This window comes from Ambystoma mexicanum, chromosome 10, assembly GCF_040938575.1.
Source record: "Ambystoma mexicanum isolate Mex_15411 chromosome 10, UKY_AmexF1_1, whole genome shotgun sequence".
In the NCBI taxonomy this organism is placed as follows: domain Eukaryota; kingdom Metazoa; phylum Chordata; class Amphibia; order Caudata; family Ambystomatidae; genus Ambystoma; species Ambystoma mexicanum.
In genome coordinates, this window is record NC_090932.1 from 1,632,264,057 (window position 1) to 1,632,291,584 (window position 27,528).

The window sequence follows — 27,528 nt, forward strand, 5'->3', positions numbered from 1 at the left end:
ACTAGTAATCTTAAGGGGGTAGGTAGAAGTGCTACCCAAAGGTACATTGGTGGTGGTCAGTTCTGATCTAATAGGTCTGTTGAAGTGGCAAGCGATGGAGGACAAGTACCGCACTTAGCAAAAGAGGTCATGAAAAAACAGAGGAGCCAGATGATATGCTGGGGGTCTGAATCAATGGCACAATAAAGGAGCAAAAAGGACAATATTTCCTAATACGGGGATCAGTACATGAGGGATCTGATACAGGGGAAGATGGAGAGGTTTTGTTAAGTTTCCGGGTGCTGGGAATAGATCCCAAGTCCCTGGTGCCCAAGCCACCAAGTTAACTAGCAGGCCACATATCCACACAGTGTCTTCTCTAGTATGAGAAGTTGGTCTCCGACCTTCATTAAGGTGTTTTGGTATAGGGCTGCTGGTCACCTTACAAGCACTCCAAAATGCTTACCCCATGTCTGGTGTCACAGTTGAACTCTGTCCTTATGTTAATTGGCTGCTGTGACTGTCTTAAGGGACGTTGGACTTATCCGAATAGGCAGAGCGGGCAGGATCGGGCCCAGGCCACGTCTGCCCCATGGTGGACCCCGCTCTAGAGCATCCAAGAAGCCACATTTCAGTCAGGCTTTGGTAGACAAAACAGGTTCCAAACTCTGTCCTCAAGAGGATCTAATTGGGTTAACCGGTAGAGGGGCTAAAGTAGGGCCTACCTTTGTATGTGTGTGTGTGTATATATATATATATATATATATATATAGATTTCTGATTCTTGTGGATCTGTTTAGATCACATGCTATACATAGGCCGACATCTAGTGGAAGCAGCAGAGTATTACATTTTTTGTTTTCGAATCTCGAAATAGGACGTCGACAGGGTGTGCCAGTAATACTATCCCATGTGTGATGTCTACTGTACCCATGTTCCTTCACGCGCCGAGGTCCCTCAGATTCTTTTTTTCCACCATTGTAGTCAGATGCATATCTCAGAGTTCCTTCTTGGCCGATGCCATAACTTAGTAAAAATGTAATCTTAACATTTCTTTCTGTCCTTTCGACAACCATTTACGGCTTTGGGGACAAGTCCATTCGTCGACGTCTGCAACTCCCGTCTTGACGATCCTTTGTCTACGGCCTTTCATGGCCCATCGCACCTCGGTTCTGCACAGTAGGGAAAGAGAGGGGAGGTTCATATTCCAGTCTCACTAAGAGAATGTATATTCCCCTTTGCACCCAATTATTTTGCCAGGCTGCCATCCTTATAATTCATGGAAAACACTCATTTTAAATTGTGTCCTTCTTGTAACAGGAAGTTTCCCTGGAAGGATTTGCACCAAGTGTGCAACCTTTGTCTCCCCAGGGACCACGCTGAAGAGCAGTGAAAGTCTTGAAAACTCTTCAAGCCAAAAACAAGACTAAACGCTGGGCCCACCACGCCAAGCAGGCTGAGGCCACCATGGACGTCGACAGAGCCTCCAACGATGGCAGCATCGACATCCTAAGTGACACAGAGGGCGATCGGGATCCATCAGATTTCAGCGTGCGAGCCCCCGACACCAACAGGCAGGCCAACAGTTCTGCTATAGGGACAACACCCGGCGGTTCAAGCACTACCAAGTCACATCACACCAAGCACATCCTCCATTGCCGAAAGTCAACCACGTAATCGACCGATAAGCCACACGCAGCATTGAGGAGAAGGTCTGAACATTCCCTGTCCTCTGGGCCATTGCGGTCGAGATCACCCACGACAGGCCCCCAAAACAGTCTGTTTCTGACATCATGTCTAAATCTGGGACGTCCTCGAGGGGCAACGAGTGGGTCTCGATTGACGCGTTGACGGCCTTGGAGGGGGGGGGAGCTCAAAAAACACATTCTCAACACCCTACTAAAGGCCAGAATGTTGAAAAACCATGTATCTTTGAGGCACCATGTTAAAATGTTACAGGCTACTAATAGGGGTTACACTACCCCTGAAGACTCAATTTCAGGGGCTATGCATCATAAGACCCCTATCCCAGAACCTCCACCTACACCTGCTCCACCTACTCCTGCTCACTCTGTGTTGCCAAGCTCAACCCAATGCTCCACAGAACAATTCGATAGGGTCATGTGGAGGATGTCCAGTTTTATAAACTTCTTTGACGACCATCCCGAAGTCCTCCACAACCTTCAGGGGACCCACAGAGTAGGGCAGCAGTCACTTGGCCTGCTTTCAAAAAATCCCACCAGGACACCACACAGGCTACTACCTCGTGACATCAGGACCTAGGTTAGGACACTTCTTATTAGAGCACCGGGGGCTCACAGGACCTTGGCTCATAAACAGACCCAGAGGATGAAGGGGACACGGGAGACCTGGACCAATTCTATTATGATGACGATGAGGACTTTACATCACGCAGTCTCCAGACCATTCTGACCCACCATTGGCTGACTCCACTGCTCCAAAAAGCTGCAGAACACTTCAAAATAGACACCCAAGAATCCTAAATCAACAAAGACTTTGTAGAGGACATCCTTGGGGAAACACAATCTGCAACTCAATTTATCCCCCTGTTACAATAGGTCCAGAGACGTATTCAGCACTCTCTGCTTTGACACGGGCAGTCAACCCATGGATCAAAAAGATTTTTAGACCAGCCTCCCCAGACCTAAACATTAGGGGGCAGATACAGCCAGACTCTCTAGTTGTCACCACTACAAGAAAGAGCGGGAACCCCGCTGGCCTTTGCTGAAGTTGCTCCTGGCAAGGAGAGTAAAAGAATCCACACCCTGTGCAGGAAGGTAGCTTCCTCAGCAGCCCATCAAACAAGGATAGCTAATAACACAACCCTATTAGACAGCTATAATTGCCACAAATGGGACGAGATCGCACAACAAATATACTCAGTCCCAGAGCCCCTAAAAACACAGCTCTCGCTCACCATTGCTGAGGGGAAACAGGTAGCCAGCTGCATCCTTAAAAATAACCTGGACGCAGCAGAAAATGCGTGAAGAATCGTGGCAGAAAGAACACTGATCAAACGCCACGCATGGCTCTGTCAATCGGGCTTCAAACTAGAAACTCAGGCTACACTCTTAAACATGCCCTTTGAACTCAATGCTTTATTTCTCAAAACAGTGGAGGATGCACTTAAAAGAGGAATATGATACCCTCAAATCCGTGGGACAGCTCACTAACACACCCGTTGGGGCAGAGAGGGGGCTCAAACTCTTGCCAGTTTAGAGGACAGAACTACCAGCAGTCCTCTTATTACAACCAAGGTGGGCACGGTTCGTCCTGGGGTTCTTCACAAGGGCAGTCCTCCCAACAGGGTTTTCAAAGAGGCTAAAGAAACTCTAGGAGTAGGGGTAGATCTTCCTCCTCAAGAGGGGGCTCAACCCCTTCTAAGCAATGACCAACAGCTACATGTTCCCTCCAATGCCTCTCCAGTAGGAGGTCGTATTTCTCACTTTACCCACACATGGGAGGGGATTACGTCAGACAAGTGGGTACTTTACATCATGGCGAGGTGCTATGGCATAGAGCCAATTCAAACACCAGCCAACCACCCACCAAGACAAAGACACACTTCACAGGAAGAATAACGCATCCTGTTGGAAGAGGTCAAGGCACTGCTACTAAAAGACGCCATAGAAATTGTCCCGGCGAACGAGGTAAACAAGAGTATTTATTCAATGTACTTCCTTGGGCCGATAAAAGATCTAACAATGCACCCTGTCCTACACCTGTGCCCTGCGAACACCTATGTCAAGCCACACAAATTCTGCATGACAACGCTACAGGAAATAATCCCTCTGCTGAAACAAGGGGACTACATGATGACCTTGGATATGAAAGATGCATACTTTCATATTTCAATGTTCCCAGCGCACAGAAGATTCTTGCGCTTCAAAATAGTGAACCAACACTACCAATTCAAGGTTCTACCCTTCTGCATAGCCTCCACTCCAAGGGTATTCACCAAGGTACTAGCGGTAGTGGCAACGCATCTATGCAGAGAATCCATCCCAGTGTGCCCTTATCTGGACGACTGGCTGATAACAGGCGATTCCTCCCATATTTGCAAGCAAAATACCCAGAAAACAATCTCCTGTTCCAATTGGGATTCTCAATCAACAAGAAAAAATCAAGTCTTGTTCCAAGCAAGACAAGAGTTCTTGGGAGCTGTCATAAAAACAGAAGAGGGTCTAGTCTTTCCATCAAACGAAAGAGTGCAAAACATACTGCTACAAATGCCTCAGTATCCATCTGTTCACAAAAATAATCGTACGCAAAGCAATGTGCTTGCTTGGGATGATGACTTCATGCATTTACCTGTCTCTGTACGCACGGCTGCGCATGCGTCCAATGCAAGTGTGGGTAGCAAAACAGTGTTCTCAGGCAAGCGGTCAGTGGGACGATCTAGTGGTTGTTTCGCCAACCCGAGTTCAAGCGCTACGCTGGTGTACAAAGGAATTCTGTTGAAGGGGAAAACCTTTTCACAAACCTATAGTACAATCGGTTGTCGCAACAGACGCATGTCTCAAAGGGTGGGCAGTCCATTACCTTCACCATATAGTGCATGGTCTGTGGACTCGGAGCACAACCCAAAATCACATAAACATGTTGGAGCTGCTAGCAGTGCTCCAAACCCTGCAAGCTTTTCAAGTGCACCTATAGGGTCAGACAGTACAAGACCTCACGGACCACACCAATGCCATGTTTTACATAAACAAACAGGGGGGCACACACTCTCCAAGTCTGTGCAGGCTAGCACAAAAAATGTGGAAGTGGGCACTCAAGCGGAATATGTTCATAGTGTCGCAACATGTTCCAGTCGAACTCAATTCTCTAGCAAACTCATTAAGCAGAGATCCTCTACCCGAAGAGCACAAGTGGCAACTCGACAAAGATATCTTAAATGATATCTTCTCCCAATGGGGTTATCCCCCTTAAGACTTGTTCGCCACAATCCAAAACACGCAATCCCCATACTTCGCATCCAGGTTTCCCCAACACAGGTCCAAAGGGAACACCCTGTGGATGATCTGGTCAGGGATATGTGCCTACGCTTTCCCCCCAACACCGCTACTGAGCAGGATAGAAAACAAAATGCACCAGGAACAAGTGACTCTAATCTTGGTTGCTCCTATGTGGGTGAGACAACCTTGGTTTCCAAATCTGTGCAAACTGGCGATGTGCGATCCAGTCAAACTCCTGTGCCCCAATAAAACTCCTGCACCCCTACAACATGCTCACTCAGCACGGGGGGACAACGTTCCACCCACACCCTCAATCTCTGAACTTGGCAGCTTGGCTCCTGACGTCATAGAATTTGGCCATCTAAAACTACCTCAAAGGTGTATGGAAATCCTTAGGGAGGCACACAAACCAAACACCAGACACTGTTACTTTAACAAATGGAAAAGATTTGTAATATGGTGCCAGTCGGAAAATGTAAACCCGATCGAATGTACTCCATCACACATTCTTCATTACATGCTCCACTTACTAGACTCCAGTCTATTATTCAACTCCATCAAGTTTCACCTAGCGGCTCTATCCACGCACCACTTCCCAAAGCAATGGTTCCTGGTGGAAAGTCCCTGTCATTAAGGCATTCATGGAAGGAGTGAAAAGACTCTACCCTCCCATTTCAAACCTGCCTCCAGGGTGGGACCTAAATGTGGTACTTGCATAGCTCATGGGACCCCCTTTGAGCCTATGCAGAAATCCAACCTTAAACACCTTACATATAAAACGATTTTTCTCGTGGCTATCACCTCCATAAGAAGAGTCGGTGAACTACAAACTTTATCAGTGCAAGACCCTAAATTCATATCTAAGTTCCATGTCAATCAGTCCATTGAACTGCCTGCTTTCTTTCAAAGCCCTTCAGGCTCAGCATAGGATAAAACGCCATACACTAGATGTAAGGAAGGTGGTTCTTTACTATGTAAATAAGACAAGACTGCTACGAAAAACAGACCAACTGTTTGTCTCCATGGCTCCTGGCAAGGAAGGCATTCACGTTGCAAACAATGCCATCTCCAGATGGTTAGTGAAGTGCATACAACTCTGCTACTCTCTGTCAAACAAAACTCTGCCTTTCACTCCCAGAGCTCACTCTACCAGGGGTACAGGAGCTACTTTGGCCTTTATTGCAAATGTTCCGCTGGGCGCCATTTGCAAAGCAGCTACAAGGAGCTCTATTTATAGCTTTACTCAGCACTACTGCATTGACACACATTCTAAAGCAGATTCACAGGTGAGACAAGCTGTGCTAAAATATCTATTTGCTGCTGTACCTTCTCACAACCCACCACCTTCTCCAGACACTGCTCGCTAATCTGTGTTTAGCATGTGATCTAAACAGATCCACAAGCCTCCAAAGGTATACATTACTCACCATAATCGTATTTCTGATGCTTGTATCTGCTTAGTCACATGCGCCTACCCTTCCTCCCCTGTGGAGTAAAAGGTGTATAGATGTTCCTCTGGCTTTATCTGCTCTCATCTGCTTTATCACATCTGTACTCGCACAACACATCATGCTACCTCATGTCAGAAACAAAACAATCTGAGGGACCTCGACGCGTGAAGGACCATGGGTACAGTAGACGTCACATTATGGATAGTATTGCTGGCACACCTTGTCGATGTCCCTTTTCGAGTTTCGAAATCAAAAAATGTAATACTCTGCAGCTTCCAATAAATGTCGGCCTATGCATAGCATGTGAATCTAAGCAGATACAAGCCTCAGAAATACGATTACGGTGAGAATTGTATCCCATACATATCCATGACTCTAGTCTCTACAACCGGTAATTTCGCTAGAAAGCCATATTTTATTTCACATTTTAAAAAAGCAAGGTAATAGCTTATTTTCTGTGCAGGTTGTGTCTGACCCATCCGCCCTCCGTATGCACTGTCCTGAACAGTCAACTTTCCATGTCTAGATCCACTAAGGAATAGCCATTCGTGGATCTGGACAGCTTCTGTGTGCTTGATAAGTATGACCCTTTGGTGATCATGGCTAGAGGGCTTTTGTTGATATAATTATAATTGGTCTTTTATATTGCGCTTAACAGCAAAGACCAGTTTCTAAGCACGAGACCGGGATTCTATGCGTTATCTTGCTTCCAAGACAAATGTGTTGCCCCTGGGCTATCCTCCTGGCCCTTTGTTGATATACGAAGACGAGAAGGATATTTTCAGCTTGTCTTTAGCAAAGCAGCGTGTTTCTCATAGCACAGGTTCCTGGTCCCTTTGACTTGTTTTGGAAATGTTTTGGACTATGACTCCTATGCATCCTCACTATTGTCTATGTCAGTTATGGACAATGGGAGTTGTAGTCCTAAAAATCTGGAAAGTCAAAGGTTGCAGAACCCCTGTTATAGCGCCTTGCAACTACGTTGCACGAGCACCAGGAGCCGTCTTCTTCAGCTAAAGCTTGGCTGGCAGAAGGGAGATACTCAAAAGGGCCATCAAAACGCCATTGAGCAAAAAATGAATTTTAGGTGGGAGAGAAAGCATTAGATCAATTTTAATCCCTCTGGGTGAGCATAGGCCACGGGAGTTTTCGTTCTAGAAATAGGATTCCTGGAGAGCGCGCTTGACAGGAAGGCGCTGCATGCTAGGAGCCGGGCACTCCGCAGGAATGGTCAGCTCAGAATCAGCTCGAGGATACAGAGAGTCCAGAACAGATGCATCAGAGTATTGGTAGCGTGAAAGCAAAAACAGAGCTGGAGACAAGTAGGCTCTAGATTGTTCCAGAAGGAAGATAACTCAGCCGGCTATATTGGTGTGGCAGGTTGCATCTGCTGGATGTTTCTGTTTCAGCATTTTGTTTTGCCTGTCTTTGGTACAATGGTTGCATGGGGTCCCCTTCCCCCTCCTGCTTCCTCTATGCCTGACCTGTAGTCATGATACCTGATTTCATGCAGCGGCTGTTGGTATTGCATGGATTACTCCTACAACGGGGACCTAGGTGCAGGGTTCCAACTGTTGCGCTGCCGCGGGGGTGACTGGTTGGATCACGGTCCATTTCCTGCCTTCCTCACCTTTCATTTTGTTCCCCATTCTCTTTCAGGGCTAAAGGCCAACGTGTTGTCATTTGTGTTTTTAAACCAAGAAATAATCGATTGAGGAAAAAACGGAGGACGAGGATCCTATGACCCGCCACTGCCATTCCGGCTCTTTGAAGGATATTTTAACAGTCAACCCATGTGCGGACACAGAGACGGAGCGGAACCCACCCCACGGCTGTTACATTCAGAACCACGCCTTACACTGCAGGACAACAGTTCTTTTTTTTGTAATTATTATTCTTTTTCTGCCAGTTTTTTCATCTACATTCCCACCAGGCATTATCATCCTGTTAAACCCCTCTCCCAAAAGACAGACTTACAAAAACAAGCTTGCATCAAAGTGGATGGGATTTTTGGTAGGTGGACTTGCGGATGGAAGCGGAGCATGTGAGAGGTTTGTGGATAAAACAAGGCGCGGGCTAAGGGCAAGCAAGGAACGTGGGTTCTAAAGCCATCGTAACATGTAACAATGAGAAAGAGGGGGGACAATGAGCACTTTCTGTTGGAACTTTTTTGGGGGTGTACTGTGAATTTTAAATGACTTTGTGGACTGCAGTAATGCTTCTACTTGCATCCTTTTTCCTTGCTAAGAGGCACATAATTAGTGATTTTAAGTGTGTTAACTCAAGGGGGGAGTGTTTAGAGGAAAGCTGTGCTTTTTTTGATGGAAATATGAAGGTAGATCTTTTTTGGGGGGTTCTTCTGGGTGATTGATTCCATGTCAGCAGCATGCGAGTCCAGTCTAATTTCCTCATAGAGGGAAATGTGGATCCATATTTTCAGCACGCTTTCACTTTTCACCCAGAATAATGGACCCTTGGAGGGTGGCGAGGCAAGCTACACCCAACAAATGTGAAATGCTTATTGAGCTGGCGCGGATGTGCTTCTGAGGCAGCACGACCAAGCTAGGAGCAAGATATAGAAATGGATAGAGTACAGCTGAAAAAAGAGAGGGCAGTGTGGGAAGGGTATTGTGGTTCCATATTGTGGTACAAGATTTTTGGGTTGAGATATAAGCTCAGCATAGTCCAGCGGTGAGCATTCCGCAGTTTCCCAGATGTTTTGGCCTACATCTCCCATCAGCCTTAGCCTGTATAGTCCTTTCTGAAGGATCATGGAAGTTGTAGGCTAAACGTCTGGAGGGCATCGGGCTTGCCACCATTGTTTCTGGCCACGCTGTGTGATGAGTCTATTGACCCCCTCAGCAGCTCCAGAACTGGCATGGACATTTATCATTGATCCATTACAAGTTACTGGTTGGCTCTCGGGTGACCTGCGATTGCACGCTTAAACATACCTTTATTGACCACCTTTAACACATGGTCGCAATATTTTATTCTCAACTGAGTGTGATGGTGACTGAGTTCATAGTCAATGCCAGAAGAGATGTGCTTACATTGTTTTGTGTTATACAGCATGGGATATCATAATTTCCATATGACATGGGGACAGCGTAAAGTCCACCACATTTGTGCCAAAGAACTCAGAAATGCCAGCCTGGAGTATCACTTGTGCGAGGCCGGGCAGGTACGGGTCCCTAAACTCTGGGAGTTGGCTGCCACCTCTTCCGAGCTTATTGTGTGGATGGCCTTTCCGCAGCGAGCCTCTGGATATGTTTGTGGCATTTGAAAAAGGAGAACCATGTGCAACAAAGCAACCACTAAACTAGTCAAGGCTACTATAAAGTGGTACCAAAATCTAAGGAGCAAACAGAAATGTGGGTGGAAACATATTAGATTTGCAAGGATTTGGGATTGTAAGTGCTTTTGTCTACGAGGCTTTGAAAAACGGTACAGGGGGAACGGCATCTTAAGCCAACCAATTGGTGGGTTACAGTTTCATGCAGTCCGCTCCATGGCTCCCTGATGGCTATTTCTGCAGAGAAGTCCGATTTGGGGCCCTTGGGTTTTAATACATTTGAAGATGCCGCAAACTGTACACTGTTCTCAAGCACAGGATACATTACATGCACCGGCCCACCAGACCTCACCAGTCTCCGTTATGAGAGTCATGTCATTCGAAGGAATAGGAGAGCATGTTTGGACAAGAGTTTGTTTCTTGATAGGACACCACGCCCTCTTAAAATGGATGCTTCCGTCTGTCTCGGTAATCCTGGAGCATCACCTATCAAGAGATCCTTTTGGAAAGGACATGAGAAAAGAAATCTAACCCACAAATCTCATGGATGTTGAGTGCATTGGATGGATCAGCTGGTCCCTAGACCTGCCCTGAGGTCAGGTAGTCATCAGAACAAGGTACTCTGACTATGGTCATGTTAATCATCAAATGGTGGTGTGCTCATGTAAAGTGAGGTGGTTTCACATACTCCTCTGCTCCAGTTGTGCAATATGAGTTTTGTTATTCGCGTCTTCATACAAATTACCGGGTGTAAAATAGCTGACTGATCCACCGTCCCCAAATTCATTGATCTTTATGCTCATGAAACAAACTAACTGGATTCCATTTTTTGGAGACTTTCTTTGCCATCTCGGCCACATATTACTGAGAAGGTTTTTGAACTTTCAGCCAAAAGTTGTGTGAATAACCTTGTATAGAGACTGCATTGTTTAACCATGTTTATAAACACTAACGCATTTTTATTTCTACCCATATGCTGTTAACACAGTTGCACGACAGAGTGGTTCCTGTTTTCAGAGGATTTGCCTATTAATCATCGTTGTAAATCTATTGCGGATTCATCCTTTGTATTTTTTGATGATATAAAAACAAGATTGTTTTAGGACATGTGTGTATTTTCTAAACAAGATATTGATGTGCTACAGAGGGTAAAGGTCATTTCAGTTGTTGAGGGGGCAATGGGAATTCTTGAGGCCATTGTGCTTGGGTTATGTTGCTTTCATTTTGCTTCTATGATTCTTTGGGGAGGGGAGAGTCCATTGAATATACAAACATAACTTTGTATATATGTAGAGCAGGGGTGCCAACCTGTCCTCCTCCAGATGTTTTGGACTACGACTCCCATCACCCCCAGCCAGCACAATCCGTGCTGAAGGATCATGGGAATGGTGATCTTAAACGTCTTGAGGATTACAGGTTGGCTACCCATAGTGTATAGCAAGAATATGTCACAAAATGGAGGTGCAAATGCAAAGCGCTGAGGGCAGACTGGTCCAGTCAATCAATTAGCACATGACCTTGAAAGTCTTCAATCCTTTTCAAACTACATTTACATCTATGTTTGTGTCAAGTGTTGCAGTCCACACGAGTACGTTTCTTTATCTTCTTTTATTGTGAAGTATGGATCTTCAATGACCCCACGGACATGACTCTGCCTATTCCCGAAGCCATGCCACGGCTTCTCTCAAATCCAACCGTACATTCCAATCCCATTTTCACATCATCACGACACATCCGCACCCACTAAAACAACTTTGATATAACACACACATATTGAATAACAACTTCTAGCATAACAATAATACAAAATAATGCAAGTAATAACATTTCACATAACTTGTCGTGCATTAAATCCTACACCCTATTTTGTATAAACTACATATTCCTTTAACTTGTTCAGCATTTTCCAAATCCTCACACTTTCTCACACCATTCTCCCTTCTTACTTCATCAGATCTATTATCACACTGTTTCTCTCTCTCCCACAGATCTTCTCTCCCCCTTCCCTATTGCCATCTCTTGTCATTCTCCATGCCCTCATGACCCCAATAATCCCAAACTCTCCTTTCAGTCCTTCTTTCCCCACTAATAGCACATTTGACAATTCTATTTAAATTCCACACCGTTCCATCTTGCACTCTTAAAACACTCCATACCTTCAGTGAACCAGAACATTTTCATATTCCCTTGCTACCAATTTCACCCTCACCACTTCTCCAACGTCAATCTTGTCCGTTCCTCTTTTTATCCTTCCCATACATATCTTGTCATAGTGCTCCTAAATGTTCTTCCGAGTCTCCAAAATTCTTCTTCCATTAAATCCTTTACATATATTTTACGATCACTAACTTCTCATTCATCCGTGCTGGGGAAAATGTACTATTAGGCTTTCTAACCCTCATCAACCACAGTAGCACTATGGGGCATTACTCAAATGCTCCATCAATTCACTCAAAGCCCCTTTCCAGTCCATACCATTTGCTGAAGCTAGTTGCACGCATTCCCCAATAACCCTAGTCAACCTTTTCACCATGCCATTCGTCTTTGGGTGATATACAGATGGAAGCTTCCATCCAAATCCTGATTTGTCACAAAACTCCCTGATCTCCTTTGCCCCACAATACCAGGCCGTTATCACTTAGCACCACTTCTGGATTCCCTTCTCTTCTAAAAACTTTATCTAAAAACACAATAACCTTCCTTGATGTCACTTTATCCACAACCACCACTTCTGGCCAATGTGAATACCTGTCTACCATTACCAACAAGAACCTGTTCCCCCGCCCTAATCCTTCATAAGGACCGAAAAAATTCAATTCCTAACTACATCCTTTTGTCCATTTGGTACAGGAATAGGATTCAAAGGTAGTTTATTAGTTACCAAATTCTTATCACAATTTCAAAAATGCACACACATATTAAGTATCCTCTCCACTTCTGTGTCCAATACCAGCAACCAATATCTCTTGCTTACTTTTTTCTGTCCTCTCACTTTTTCAGGAGTTATCAGCTTTGGCCCTTTCATAATCCACCCCTTTTCAATATATACGTCGTCTCTAACCATAAAGTACCCTTTATACCTTTCCTCTAATTTGTCTTTTTCTGGCCATCCTTTGACAACCCATTATTTCACATTATTAAGCAACTTGTCTTCTATACAAACTTCTTCCCACTTACCTTGTTCTAATGCTTCCACAATTCAACATACGTGTTCCTCTACTTTTCCCCCTGAAGTATTTGTACTATTCATCGGTATTGCATAATAGAAAAAAAATCTGCTACACAATTTATTTTTGCCAGCAAATATTTCACCTCACAATTGTATTCCATTAACCTCAGTTCTTATCTGGTATTAGTACCCGGCACGCCGTGTCCACGGGAAACACTGAACGTGGATTGGCTCGTTTCCCAGCCATATCACAGTGTAATCTCGTGGATGCACGAACATCGTTTGCGTGCTGGGTACACTCTTTTTTCAAGGAAAACTTGCAAACTTGCCAAGGGAGAAGAGACCACACATATCCCCTTCTCCTTTTTTCCAAGGTGGCCTTTTTTTTGTTTGTCCCATTCATTAGTACAGAACAACTTCGCCCAAAATGGCACCCTGTTGCTCCGTACTAATGAAGTAGTACACGCGGTCTAGTGTTCCTAGCACTGCAACAAAACTTTTCATACGGTAAAGACATGCCGCTTGACATGGTTCTGTAAGCCATTAGTCTTCCGGGGCTGCAAACACTGGAAAACCAGTATCCCAAGCCTGCAGACCCCGGAATACTAATGGCAATAACCGCTGAGCCGGCGGGCCATTACCTCCTTATGGTAATGCCCCCGGGGCCATCGTTGGCCCTCGCTACGCTCGGGCCTGTAACTTGAGGCCCCAGGGGCATTACCATAGGCGGTAATGACCCTCCGGCTCAACGGTTATTGCCACAATCCTCCGAGTCCGGAGTCCCCTTAGACATTCCTCTCACTGTCATAACACCCACCAACAGTTTATGATCCATCCTCATAACAACTTCCTCTCCCTAGACAGACTGCCTAAAATGTTCTGCTCCCCAACAACATGCCAACAATTCCATTTCTATAACTGAATAACGTGTTTCAGTATCCGTCCCTGCCCTCGATGCAAACATTAATATTCTCTCTTGATCGCCATCTTTCTGAGATAAAACGGCACCTAAACCTTTACTACTCACATCTACTGTAATTATGGATTTCATCCCATACACACAACCTCCCAACAACCAAAATATCTGCTAATCCGAAAATAAATGTATTATAATACTCTGCCAAACCTAGGAAACAGTGTACTTCTTTATTACTGGGATAAAGAACTACCTTTTTTACCTTCATGGCTTCCAACCTTGGTCTATATCCACACTTAGATAAAAGTGTGGCCCAAATAATCCAAGTCTGGCATGCCAAATGTACATTCACTGTGCTCCACTGTAGGTCCCTTCTCTTCTAACTTCTACAACACCATTCACAGCCTTCCATTATGTTGTCTTGACTACCTGTACTCAAGACAGCTCCCCAAACATGTGCAGCATTATCCTTTGAAATACAGTCGCTGCTGATGCCAAACCAAAGGGCATCCTCATGTAACGGTACATACCTGCCAGAGTTATAAACGTAGTGCATTTCTTTTTTTAACTCTTATTGTAATTGGATTTGATGATATGCTGCAGACAAATCAATTGTGGGAAAGGTATCTGCATTATTTATCAAGTTCAACATTTCAGATATCGCTGGCAACGGCCATTTCTCCATTACACTTTCCTTATTCAACTCTCTTAAATCCACACAAATCTGTACCTTCCCATTAGATTTTCTGGCTACCACTAATGGAAAACCCCATTCTGGTGCATCTACCTTTTCGATTACTCCCTCTCTCTTAAGTATATTTGTTCTTCCTTTACATTATCTCTTAACACTATGGATATATGTCTCACAGTATGTGACATTCGCTTTGTACCAGCCTTGAGTTCAATCTTGTGACAATATCTGCAAAGCTTTCCTATTCCTTTGTTAAATGGAACAGTTGACGCTTTTCCTTTTTCCCTTAGTATATTCTCCCAATTCTGTTTCATATGCCATCACAATTGATAAAGGCTCTTCACTCCCTCGATTGAGTTTAATTTTCAGTTTGACTTGATCTTCTCAGCCCAGCACATTTACCCCCTTTCTAGCCACATATACCTTCACTTCTGCTAATCTCCCTTTGAATTAAATTAAGGCCACTTTATAACCTATCATTTTAATCACTGAACCCTCAAAGGCTCCTGGATCTTTATTATCAGATTTCATCAATTCTGGTTATAACCTTTCTGCAGCGTCCCATCCATTTATCTTTCATAATGGTGGTGTACGTCGATCCTGAATCAACCATAAACTCTGAGCACACTCCATCAATTTTAAATATACTTACTGGAGCCTTTTCCTCCTTTGCCTTGGACTATAGCAATGATTTCCATGTCCTGCTCCTCTCTTTCCTCTGCTCTATCTTCCTGCACCCACCTTACTCTACTGTTCTGCTTTTTATTCTGCATACAATTGCAAAATGACCTTTCATCCCACAACTTGAACATTTTTGATTTAAAGCAGGACCATTTTTTGAATTGGCATAATGTTCCCTTTTTCCACAATGAAAGCATCTTCGACCCAAAAAGTTTGTTTCTTTCCTCTAGCATCTTCGCACTGGGTACCTTTCCAATCCTCCTTACCCCGACTCACACCTGCTTTATTCCCCTTATACTTCCCAAAAGATATCTTTCCCTTCCTTTGACTTCAGCAATTTTTGTTGGTTTCTGTAAATCTTCATCTTTTTCTTTAATCACATTGGTACGGATTGTGGTATGTTCCACCTTTTGGCAATCATTATTGTTTCTTCCAATGAAGGATCAACACACATCCACCATCTCTCTTGTATAAACTCTTCGTATGTGTTACAATCGGATCCCTTATGAGGTCACCTTGCGTCGATCCCCTGCAAAAGTTGCACGTAATTTGTTGAGCGCACGTATGTAATCATCCACAGATTCTTCAATTTCTTGCTTCCTAGAATAAAAATATCTGTTTACTGCAACATTTGTTTTGGGATAACCATATATACATATCCAGGCGTCTAAGTTCATATTTCTTGCCTGCATCACCATCTCCAAAGGAAGTAATTCTCTCAAAACTCAGTGTCCCTCTGGACCTAAAGAGTGCAGTCATATTTTCTTTTACCAGGTGTGGAAATCTCATTTTCATTTGTTCCTATATAATTCGACCAATACTCCTTCCACTCCATCCATGAAATTGATGGCTGGCCAGGCAATGCCAAAAAAGGCTGCAGTGGATTCATGGTGACTTGCATTTTTTGTCTTTCTTGTACCACCACCCCTCACCAGGCTCACTGACTGAAAGGATACATTAATAACGATTGCTGGCAGTACTGACATGAAGAAGAAAAGAGTGTGTGTGTGTGTGTGTGTGTGTGTGTGTGTGTGTGTGTGTCAAAACCTGCGGATTGCACTCCCAAGAGCAGCTGAGTCCAGACAATCCAATCTTCAACAAATAAAAGGCTTGACGGCAAAATCAGGCAGCACCAAATGTTCTTTATTAATCAAAAGTGCATTGGAAAGGGGAACCAGAAAAGCACAACCGACGCGTTTCGCGATCGTCCGACCGCTTGTTCACGATACTAGGGAAAACACAAAGGGCTCCTTAAAACGTGATTCAAACTCTGTGATTGCAATGCATAGTGTCCCCCATTCAGCACTTCACTTCCATGTGTAGTAAATCAGGCAGCCATGCTGTAATGTACCAGGGTTTTAGTATTCCCATATTCACAGTGAAATCAAATGTATTTCGTTGTGAGCTAGACAAAAAATCACATCTTGAAATTCAAAATATATAGCCACGGGTGCCACAAAATTTCATCCTTGAGGGAACTCTAAAAGGAGATGGCATATACCACGGGGAAGGCAGAATAGTAACTAATGTAAAGAAACAGTCAAAGTAGTGACCATTGTAAAAAGGAAACATGTACAAGTAATACAAGGTTCCCTCTGCAAATGCAGGAAACAAAGGCAGAAGAAAACTGGAACATACCTCTAAAAAATATATCAACAATAATATGTATGTAAAAAAAAGGAAAAAATAAAATGATTGCTGTACTGATATGAGGAAGAAGGGCAAGAATATCAATAGTACTAAGATAATGGCAATACGTCATTGTATGTGCTAAGGTCCTTTCCTCCAACCTCCTTGTTATAATGTTGTCTCTGTCTTTCCTGGTTCACGGTCCAGCACAATCAGAGGTATTTCTCTAATCTCATGTCTCTGTCTCCAATGGTACACGCTCTCCGGCATTTAAACATTGCACCAGTTTACGCTAACCTGAGCACTTAAGCTTGAGCCCTGAAGCCCCTCAGCCTGTCCCCCTTTACCTTGGGGATCCTTGGTCTAGATCCACAGTCTTTGGACCACAGAGACCACGTGGCACGCCCAGGTCTTCCTCTCTTGGTCCTGCACATGTGCTGTTCTTTCAGCCAATCGTCACCAAATGATATTCTGCAGTCAACACAAGTACGTTTCTTTAGCCTCTTTTATTATGACTCCACCGACACCACTCTGCCTTCTCCTTAAGCAGTGCAACTGCTTCTCTCACATCGAACCGTTCCCATGGAGCTCTAAGCCTGTCACATTCTAATCCCATTATTACCGCATCACTACACTTAATGTTTACCTGTTAACCTGATCAGGTAGACCAGTATCATTCCCTTTCCGAAAAGTTTCATATTCCAACCAATTTGGCACACACAGCAATTTCTGGTTTCCCTTTAAGCTTCCAGGTCACTCCCTCATCTTCATCCAAGCTTCCAGGTCACTCTCTCATCTTCCTCTAAGCTTCCGGGTCACTCTCATCTTCATCTAAGCTTCCAGGTCACTCTCATCTTCCTCTAAGCTTCCCCAAGTCCCTCTCTCATCTTCCTCTAAGCTTCCGGGTCACTCTCTGATCTTCATCTAAGCTTCCAGGTCACTCCCTCATCTTCCTCTAAGCTTCCAGGTCACTTTCTCATCTTCCTCTAAGCTTTCAGGTCTCTCTCTTATCTTTGTCTAAGCTTGCAGGTCACTCCCTCATCTTCCTCTAAGCTTCCAAGTCCCTCTCTCATATTCCTCTAAGCTTCCGGATCACTCTCTGATCTTCATCTAAGCTTCCAGGTCCCTCTCTCATCTTCGTCTGCCTAGTGGTGCTAGCTTCCGTCTGTGACATCAATTCACCCCTCAGAAGGCAGTGCTAACCCGTGGGGGAAATAAAGCAGTATTTGTTTTAAAATGCCCATGTTGGACAAAACGTACAAGAAATCTGATGACATTTTATATTTTGAAGTCGTATCTTAAAGTGATCGAATATTTCCCCTTGCCCCCCCTATACTCCAATATCTTTGCTTTTTTCCAATAAACCCAGTTCATCGCCCCTTGTCAAAAGGTCCCAACCTATGTAGCCTTGACTTGCTCCTCTGTGATTTCATGTTAATATGTTTGTCAAGGTGACCTATGCCAGGAAGAAGAGAATCCACACATAAGAGTCCTACATGACAAACCACAAGTTGCTACAGTATTCAGTTTTGAACTCTGCCAACCGACTGATCTGGCAAATGTTTAGTTTTGAAACTGCCCATTTAAACCTAGGTGTTAGCAGATTTTTGGCAAAACTTGATTTTAAAGGAGCACAGTCATGACTAATTCTATTTTAAAACATTGAAGTCATCATTAGTAGCCTTGACTCTCCACTGCAGGAGAATGTCTACAACAAAATATCAGTAATATGCTTGACTGCTGGAAACCCTTTTTTGACTCTTTAGAGCAATGATGACATTCTGAAATTAACTTATGCACAAGTAGTGTGCTATTTTGCAATGAAAATGGGACCCAATGTCAATTTCTTTTCTTCTTTCTGTCCTTTTTTCCAGCCACTTCCTTCTCATTTCTTTTTCTATCTTGTTCTTGCTTTTTCCTCATTTTACTTTTTCTTTCCTTTTCTTTCCTTTTAGTTTCTTACTTCCTTTCTTCCTTTTTACATTTAGTCATCTCTTGTCTTCCATTCTCTTATCTTTCGTTCCTTCTTTACATCTAATTGCAAATGTTTTTTTCTTGCTCTTCTTTTCATTTGTTCATCTTCATTTCCACAACTTTCTTCTAGCTGTTTTCCTTTACACCATTATTTAGTGTGCTATGCATTAGCAGATTGGACAAATCAAACTAAAATGGACAAGAAACTTTACTTTCTTACTAAAATCATTGTAAGATCAAGTGAATCCGATCCCTTCTTTTGACCGGCAACAACGTCTTTGCATTCCTCCATCCTGGAATTAGATAACGGATCAAAGAATCACTTTAAGAATGGGTCTTTTACAAGTGTTTGTGCTGTAACCACATTTTTTCTTTTTAGTTATACCTCCCCCTTTTCTATCTTTCGGCCTCTTCACTCAAGCTTCAAAGAATATTTAGTTTGTGGTGTAAATTATGGAACTGGTCATCATTATATAATCTTATGAAATGTACTATTACATAATCTTGTGATCCTTGAAGAGCCTTCAACTCGGATGAGCAAAAGGGCTTCGAATTAAGTGCTATGGTATGAAAATGACTGCACTGGGGTCCTTACAAATGTAGTCAAAGCAACACACTCTAGTGAATTTGAAGTTTCTTTATTTCTAAATGCCCTGCAGTGATGCATTCATTTTTGTGGAGTGGATGGTGGTACAGGCTGGTTTAAACGATAATCTAACTTTTCACAAAAAAGTAGAAAATATCCCTATCAACCGAGGCGTGCTGAAAATAAAACCTAATAGGAAAAGGTTGTTAGTGTTAAGAGCTCCCAATCCGCTTTAATATTTCCAGCCTATGCTTAATTCCCGGTTGGAAATTTGTGAAGTCTTTTCTACCAGTCATTGGAAAGAGTGGCATGGGTTTGCTTTGATCTAAATATGTAGGGACAGGAGGTGAGGTTGACCTTTTAAACAAAAAGAAAATTGTGTTTGGGAGGTCAGATATTTTCTAATGCATCATCCACTAGATAATTGCCCAGACAAAGTTGAACCTGGCGGAGGTACTGTTGTATAAAAGTGCAATAAAACAAGTATGAAAGAAAGACAAAATGAAAAAGTAAGCAAAGAGAAAAGAAGAGGAACAAAAGGATTGAGCATAAAGAAAAGAAAAATGTATTTCAGTAATGACAAAGAAACTAATGTAAAAAAAGAAGAAAGAGATGGTTAGATGCAAAGAAAGGAAGTTTTTGGATGAAATGAAAGATAGAAACAGACGGGGGACATACAAAAGAAAGAATAATGAATGTAAGGAAAGTAGAATTCGGGATGGAGGGATGGGGAAGTGAAGAAAACAAAGGAAACAAAATCAAAACGTAGGGACGAAAAAACAAAAGAGACCTGAATGGGAAATTAAGGCTAGAAAGGCAGATGGACAAGTGATCAAAATAGCAAATTAGCCAAGACCAGTTTAGTCTTTTATCGATACTTTGTAACAGAAGCCGCGGTATCATCCGAGACGGCGGGGAAAGGTGGCCGCCTCCTCGGAGCAAAGCTGGAGCACTCATTTTTTAGGCTGTTTAACATACGTTTACAAGTATGTTGATGTTCTCCAACGTGCCGCTGGTGAAAATATCATTTATAAGAATGCCCCTTTAATTCAAGGTGCAAATGTATTTGGCTTCATCCATAAATGCTTTGAATCTGAATTTCCATTATGAAAGTGTGATTCAATTACACTGATTATAATCATCCGCTGTTATTTTTGGTGCGGCCAGCATTGTTTTTCTTCTACACCTTGGTAATTTCAAACAGCCTCTTGTGATTGCCATAAGTGGGCCATGGTTTCTACATTCGACATTGGCACTGCACCTGTCGTCATCTCCGATGACGTGTACCCATGACCAAAAGGTAGAACGTACGCAAAAGCAATGACCTGATGGAAAAAGAAAGAACCAAATAGGTTTATTGAGCTTTCATTCAAACACATGTAAGAGACCTATCGATGGTATGAAGGTGTAATGTTCCTTGGCCTTCCCCTGTGCACCTACCCGCACATGATTGTGGTCTTTTGGACGCACATTTAACAGGGAAACTTGGATACTGAATTACGTTGACCAATCTATGTTTTTAATGGTGTCTGAGATTGTATATCAGTCTCATCTGATATGATATGAAATATATAGTGGCTGGTCCGAAGGAAGGACGCAGCACCCCTCCCCTCTGTATACTAACCTCCTGACTCCCTGCTGTCATGATGAAGGGAGAAATGCTATGCTACGTAAAACCTGGTGGTTTTCTGATTGCTTTTAATAATTACACTAGACACTTATGCCCAACCCCACCCACCTGGTGCCTTCCAGGTTGCTGCTCTTTTTCCCCACTTAGCAAGCCCCGCCCACCTGGTGCCGTCCTGGTTGCTGCTCTTTTTCCCTACTTAAGGAGCCCTCCAGCCTCTTTTCCTTTGCAGATGGGGTGCAGGTGCAAGTGGATCTAGGTCACCTGGCCTAAGCCCCACCCACCTGCTTAGCCCTGCCTCTCCCTTCCTGCTCTTAAGTCTTAGATCAAGGGTGTCTCTCCCGCCTGGTTGTCCAAAGCGAAGGGCTGATGAAGAAAATGGCAATTCCTGTTTGGACCTGTTCAGACCAGGGCCTGAACCCCTGCTCAGACAACAGGTAAACATGCACCAACATGTGTTTCCACCCTCTGTCCCCACAGGCCTTCCCCACCCCCTCTGGCCCCCTGCGATAATCCCTTGTGCCCCCCTCCCTTCTCGCACACAGGTTTTGCCTGTTTTGCTTGATTCTTCTACCCTTCCCTCCGCCCCCTCAAGCCTACTTCTGCAGGAATCTGTCCTGTTACATTCTGGTTTCACCATCACCGTCTTGTGGCCAATGCTGGATTTGACTTTTATGGACTTCATTCATTCACAGTGCGTCACTCTTTCTCAACTCTCATGCTAGACTTCCTTTGCAACTTGTACTCATGGTGGCCCTGAATCATGCTGTCCCCATCTTCATCTTGTATCCTGGCTTGCAACATTATGTGTTACTGCTGACTTCTGCAATTGTGTTCACTCTCCACTCTTGCTTTTCCACTCTTTTTGACTGCTTAATCTGTTCTCTCCTCCTCTCCTTACTTTCTTCTATGCACTCTATCAGAATTGTCTCTGGTCCTAGTATGATAGCAACCTTGTCTGTCGCTCCCCTATCCCCTTACTGTTGCCCCCACCTCTCTCCAGCACTGTCTGAAATGTTGTCAGGCCTAGTACAATAGTCACTTGTTTTGTTACTCCCCTCCCTTTCTGCACCCCTCTCCCTCACCTTTAGTTTTTCTCCGGCTCTACCAGAAATGTCGTCAGGCATAGTACAGTAGTCGCCTGTCTGTTTCCATGTCCTTCCCACTCCCCCCCTCCCTTCCTTATCTATGCCTTAGCTCTTGCACTATCTGAAATGTCGTCAGGCCGAGTACGATATTTAATTTCACATTCTTACTGTTCATGGCCTGTAAGAATGTCGTTGTATTTTCCCTTGTTCCCTCCCTTGCCTTGAAGCGCTTTGAAACACATTGTGTATAGGCGCTATATAAATAAAATATCATATCATATCAAGTAATCCCTTGATTTCAGAAATCCATTCAACGAACTCTGCCCTGGAAAGAAATGTTATCTGAAATTGCTTCATTGGTGGGCGTGATTATTATACCCATTGACAGGGAGTGCTAGAAATCTGTTCAGTGGATGTTATGCAACAACCTTTTCTGTGTACATCTTAGAAATCCTCAGTAAAAACAGCGAATGGAAGCTAAGATATTAAAAATTATAGTTTTTGTATTCCATGTACGCTATTAGATGCCGGTCATTAGAAAGTACCTCAGCTGAACGACACTTTCAGAAATTGACCTGCACACATGTCCTATATACTTTTGCTATCACCTATAATGTTATAGTGCCGAAGGCGTGATATTACCTGGACATGGTCAGATGAGACTAAAAAACACGCGCCGCCCCTTCATGACACATAACCGTTCTTTAAACCGCCACTATTGAAGCCATATACTTTCAATGTTAAACCCCCTTCCTCTCCCAGCCCCACCCAAAATGACTTCAACAGTCCCTGTATGGCAAACCAGACGACTGCCTTTTTCATGGTTAACCTGAACGAAGAAAAACTGGGAACGCAGCTAAACCCCTTCGATGGCTGCTCCCTTAGGGTAGCCTCCACGGATCAGTCTGCCCGGCTAAAAGCACGACTTCTCGTAACATATTCTTTCTAACCTCGAGCCTATGCTCCCGGCATTGCATGGTTTTGATTTTCAGGCAGTGGGAGGAGGAAAAACTGTTTAAATGTCCAACACTGCTTTCATTGTAATTATCATAAAATGTTCTAATGTATCTTTATAAATGTTCTCTTTTTGTAAAAAAAAGAAAATTGGAAAAAAGTGGGAGAATGTAACGAGGAATCTAGGAAAATTGTAATATTGTGTATTATAATAGATAATTTCCTAAAGACAGACATATACACATGTGTATATTCATAGAAATATATTGTTGTGTTGGTTGTTAACCAAACTATTGAAATTGCATTGGAATGCTAACAGATGTTTTGTTGAGGGTGGGGGGAGGGGGAGGGGCATTGGGTGCGTTCTAAACCTCTAAGGAGGACTAAGCCTTTTGAGGGATGTTCAGATGCTCTCCAGGTTTTTTGGAAGATGACTCGCATGAGACGTCATCGTTGACTATGCTGGCTAGGGCTGATGGGAGTTGTAGTCTAAAGCAACTGGGGAGCCAACGTTTGCAGGACTCTGGTGTAATGCGTGTTGTCTGTAGTACAGATGGATGGGCAGCAGAACGCAAACATGGGAGAGATGTAAGACCACACGTGGTTCATGAGGGTGAATGTTATATGTTCTTGGGGTTTTCTGATCTTCAGGCTGCACTTGTCTGTTCTCATGAGCTCTGGGCCCAGGAAATGTTTCTGGTAATGAAACTTATTCCATGCATCACAGTAACCAAATCTACCCTGGGTACCGCACCAGAACCCTGTGCCGCTACCTGAGGCACCTTTAGAGAACACAGTGATTAAATGGCCTTGTGCAGTCAAGGGTGATGGACGCTTGTAAGTCAGTGTTGCCAACTGGGTGCTCAGAAACGAATAGACCAGGTGCTTTCAGTACAAGGTCGGTGCTACGTGAGCTTGTAAGGCCTTCAGTAAGTGAATGGCTACTGGTGTTCACCAGGAATGGGTGCTCAACTATTTCTAAAAATGTATATTCTCGAGGGGGGATCGGGGCACAGATAAATTATCACAATTTTAAGAAACTTAATTCATGGTGTTTCATTAAACGTCTGCACAACATGGGCCCAGTCTGGCAGCGTTTGGCGTGAGTCCGTTTTGTAAAAGCATTAGAACTCTGGTAAATGATGCTTGCGTGGAGGGAGGCCGTTGATTGTACAGTGATGCAAAGCAGATGGGTTCCATGGAATTACTATTCTACAAAAGTTATTTTCATGAAACAAAAGGCAATGCAAGCGGTGTTGTTGAGAGTGGTGCCTGCCAACACAGTGAGACAAAGTGACCGAGTGCCACCAACACACCAGATTTCCAGTCATCACTGAATTTCTTTCTCAATCTGGTACTATATGCCAATTTAAGTGACCTAAGACTACAAGTCCCAGAAGGCTTTTTTGTGTGTAAATGAATGCTGAAAGCATGGTGTCCCACACTGACAGGATGCCATCTGATAACAACCAGGTCACTCCGACCCCAGGATCTCTGCCTAATGGCTGTCACAGACATGGAAGTTCATCAAATCAGACGTTGGATAGGAACAATGTAAACATATAGTGTTTTCTGTCCCAGAATTCCACTGGGCACCCGACTGAATTGTCCAGGGCGAATGATTGAATCCAGTAAGGCCTATGTGGTGTAGTTCAATGCAGCGGGTGTATATGGTGCAGGTCCTATAGGGGGGGCTATATGTTTTCCTGCATAATCTGATTATTTATTGCAAAAAACATTAATTTGAGACCTATAACAGGATTTCATAAAATAATCTACCAAAATAACAGATTAAGAACATATATGAGTGAAGCCTACACAAAGAAATACCTTTGCGCTCCTTTGTCATCCCCACAACCTTTTAAAATGATGATCCCATGTGTTGTGGAAGAACAGGTATACAGTCTGAGCACTTAATATTCCATATTCTTTCAGCTGCAAGAACACAGTCCATAATATTTGCAGTGTGCTTTTCTGAGAAACATGTTGTCTAAATCATGAATGCGAGGATAGCACAGGAGCAACGTGCTGGTCTTGGAAGCAAGACCATGCAGAGCAACAGAGGTTTGAATCCCAGATCCGTCTTAGAAACCAAGCTCCAATATGGTATTAGGCGCGTTATAAAATAAAAAAAACAATGAAATAAAAATAAATAAATCTACAAACTTTAAAAGAAGAACCAAGCAGTGTTTTATTGCAATTGGAGTACTGTTTTATCAACAATGTTTAGAGAGAAACTTAATCTGAGGCAGAATAGCACAACCCCCTGCAAAGAACCGTTTCCAGGCTTTGCGTATTGCTTTGTGTCGTCACTGGACTCTGCTTTATTAAAAACAGGATACAAGTTTGGTGTGAAATCTATTACAAGTTCTGAAATTGAGCAGAAATCCCAAAAAATGGAGCACCTGAGGTGAAGTTGAGCTTTGACCATTCCATGAAGGTGCTACAGTTTGGAGGCACTGCTGAGTACACCTGCCGATGAAAGCCCAGCCTCCAGCCATTGGCCTGTTTCAGCAGTGGACCAGGGCTAGGGAGGGAATTATTTGGTTCTGCAGCACCAGGCTACTTCTTTGAACACTCTTTACTTATTATAAAAAGAGGGGAATTTCGTGCGGAATTTGTAGGACATGATGCTTACTGTGCGCACCAGTTGGGTCAGCAGTTGGGTGTATTCGCATTGACGGTGGCCCTGTGCACGAAACCCTTGGTGTGGTGGACAGCTCTAGAATGCCCCTCGCATGATGTTTGGGCTGAAGAAGCAGCCCTCTGTATGTGAAAGACTGAGCGAGAAAGGGGCACTGAAAATGGAGGAGCTCTGGCAGTAGGCCTCAAAGCTTAAGGAGAACCAATGCTGCCAGAAGACTGAATGTTTAGCGCCAGAGACGTGTGGAGAAACAGCGAGAGAGTTGAGTATTGACCTAACAAGACTATGAGGTCTAATCACTTCCAGGCTGTAATACAAAATAGAACTTTAAGAGCAGGTCGACTGGATCCATTGACCGTCGCCTCCTCGAGAATGGTAAAGAATTTGCTTTTTGCAATCAAGGGGTCTTTCCAGCCTCTGTAGTGTATTGCGGCTGTGATGTCAATGGCAGAGCTGTCAAGTGGGATAGTTTAGCTGGCATGCATGCAATGGTGTTTGTTTCCTGCTTAGGTGGTACAGCTATATCTACTTAAAAATGATAGTCTATGATGTAACATTTTGATTGGCTAGTTGGTCAGCTTGTTGTTTTGCTTGTGTAGTGCATGGTGTCGTCCTCATACCATATGCAATTGTCATCTTGTGGGTCTTGGCTTTGTCTAAGCACTATCGCATTAATGCATTTTATATGAAAACCCTCTGGGTGTGGCGGCATTTCATTGTATGAGTGCATCCAGCTTATGCCTATGTTTATATCACTTGGTCAAAGCTCCTACATCCCGCTACCCACACCTCTTGCACCACACCACACCTCTTGCAGCAATCTGAGGTCTATAGCACAACCAACACCAGGTGAATGGACCAACAGGGATTGAACCCCATCCTTCCCAAAAAGTCCTACAGAAGAACAATGCAGCCAACAGTGGCTGTGGCTCGAAGGACAGTCACCATCTACATTCAGGTGAAAAGGAAATGGAAGACGCTATGCCTTCTGAAGAACAGTCACCATCTCCATTCAGGTGAAAAGGAAATGGAAGCCGCTTTGCCTTCTGAAGAACAGTCACCATCTCCATTCAGGTGAAAAGGAAATGGAAGCTACTATGCCTACTGAAGAACAGTCACCATCTCCAGTCAGGTGAAAAGGAAATGGAGGCCGCTATGCCTGTCGAAGAACCGAAATGGAAGCCGCTACGCCTGCCGAAGAACCGAAATGGAAGCCGCTACGCCTGCCGAAGAACCGAAATGGAGGCTGCAACGCCTGCCGAAGAACAGTCACCATCTCCATTCAGGGGAAAAGGAAATGGAGGCTGCTACGCCTGCCAAAGAACAGTCACCATCTCCATTCAGGTGAAAAGGAAATGGAGGCTGCTACACCTGCCAAAGAACAGTCACCATCTCCATTCAGGTGAAAAGGAAATGGAAGCCACCATGCCTGCTGAAGAACAGTCACCATCTCCATTCAGGGGAAAAGGAAATGGAGGCCACCATGCCTGCTGAAGAACAGTCACCATCTCCATTCAGGGGAAAAGGAAATGGATGCCGCCAAGCCTGCTTAAGGACAGTCACCATCTCCATGCAGGGGAAAAGGAAATGGAGGCTGCCATGCCTGCTGAAGAACAGTCACCATCTCCATTCAGGGGAAAAGGAAATGGAGGCCGCCATGCCTGCTGAAGAACAGTCAACATCTCCATTCAGGGGAAAAGGAAATGGAGGCCGCCATGCCTGCTGAAGAACAGTCAACATCTCCATTCAGGGGAAAAGGAAATAGAGGCCGCCGAGCCTGCTTAAGGACAGTCACCATCTCCATTCAGGGGAAAAGGAAAGAAATGGAGGCCGCAATGCCTGCTGAGAACAGTCACCATCTTCAT

At 43.9% G+C, this 27,528-nt stretch overlaps 1 protein-coding gene across 13 annotated transcripts in view; it reads left to right on the plus strand.

The window, feature by feature from the left end:
* Window positions 1–27,528, plus strand: part of ARVCF (ARVCF delta catenin family member) — a 2,420,581-nt gene that overhangs the window by 2,385,654 nt on the left and 7,399 nt on the right. For all 13 annotated transcript variants that reach the window (XM_069620022.1, XM_069620031.1, XM_069620027.1 and 10 more), the window contains one exon: window positions 8,069–27,314. Coding sequence is in view for 2 of the 13 variants with exons in the window: in XM_069620031.1 (XP_069476132.1) it covers window positions 8,069–8,074 (6 nt within the window). In the remaining 11 variants the exon portion in view is untranslated. The remainder of the gene's footprint in view (window positions 1–8,068; window positions 27,315–27,528) is intronic.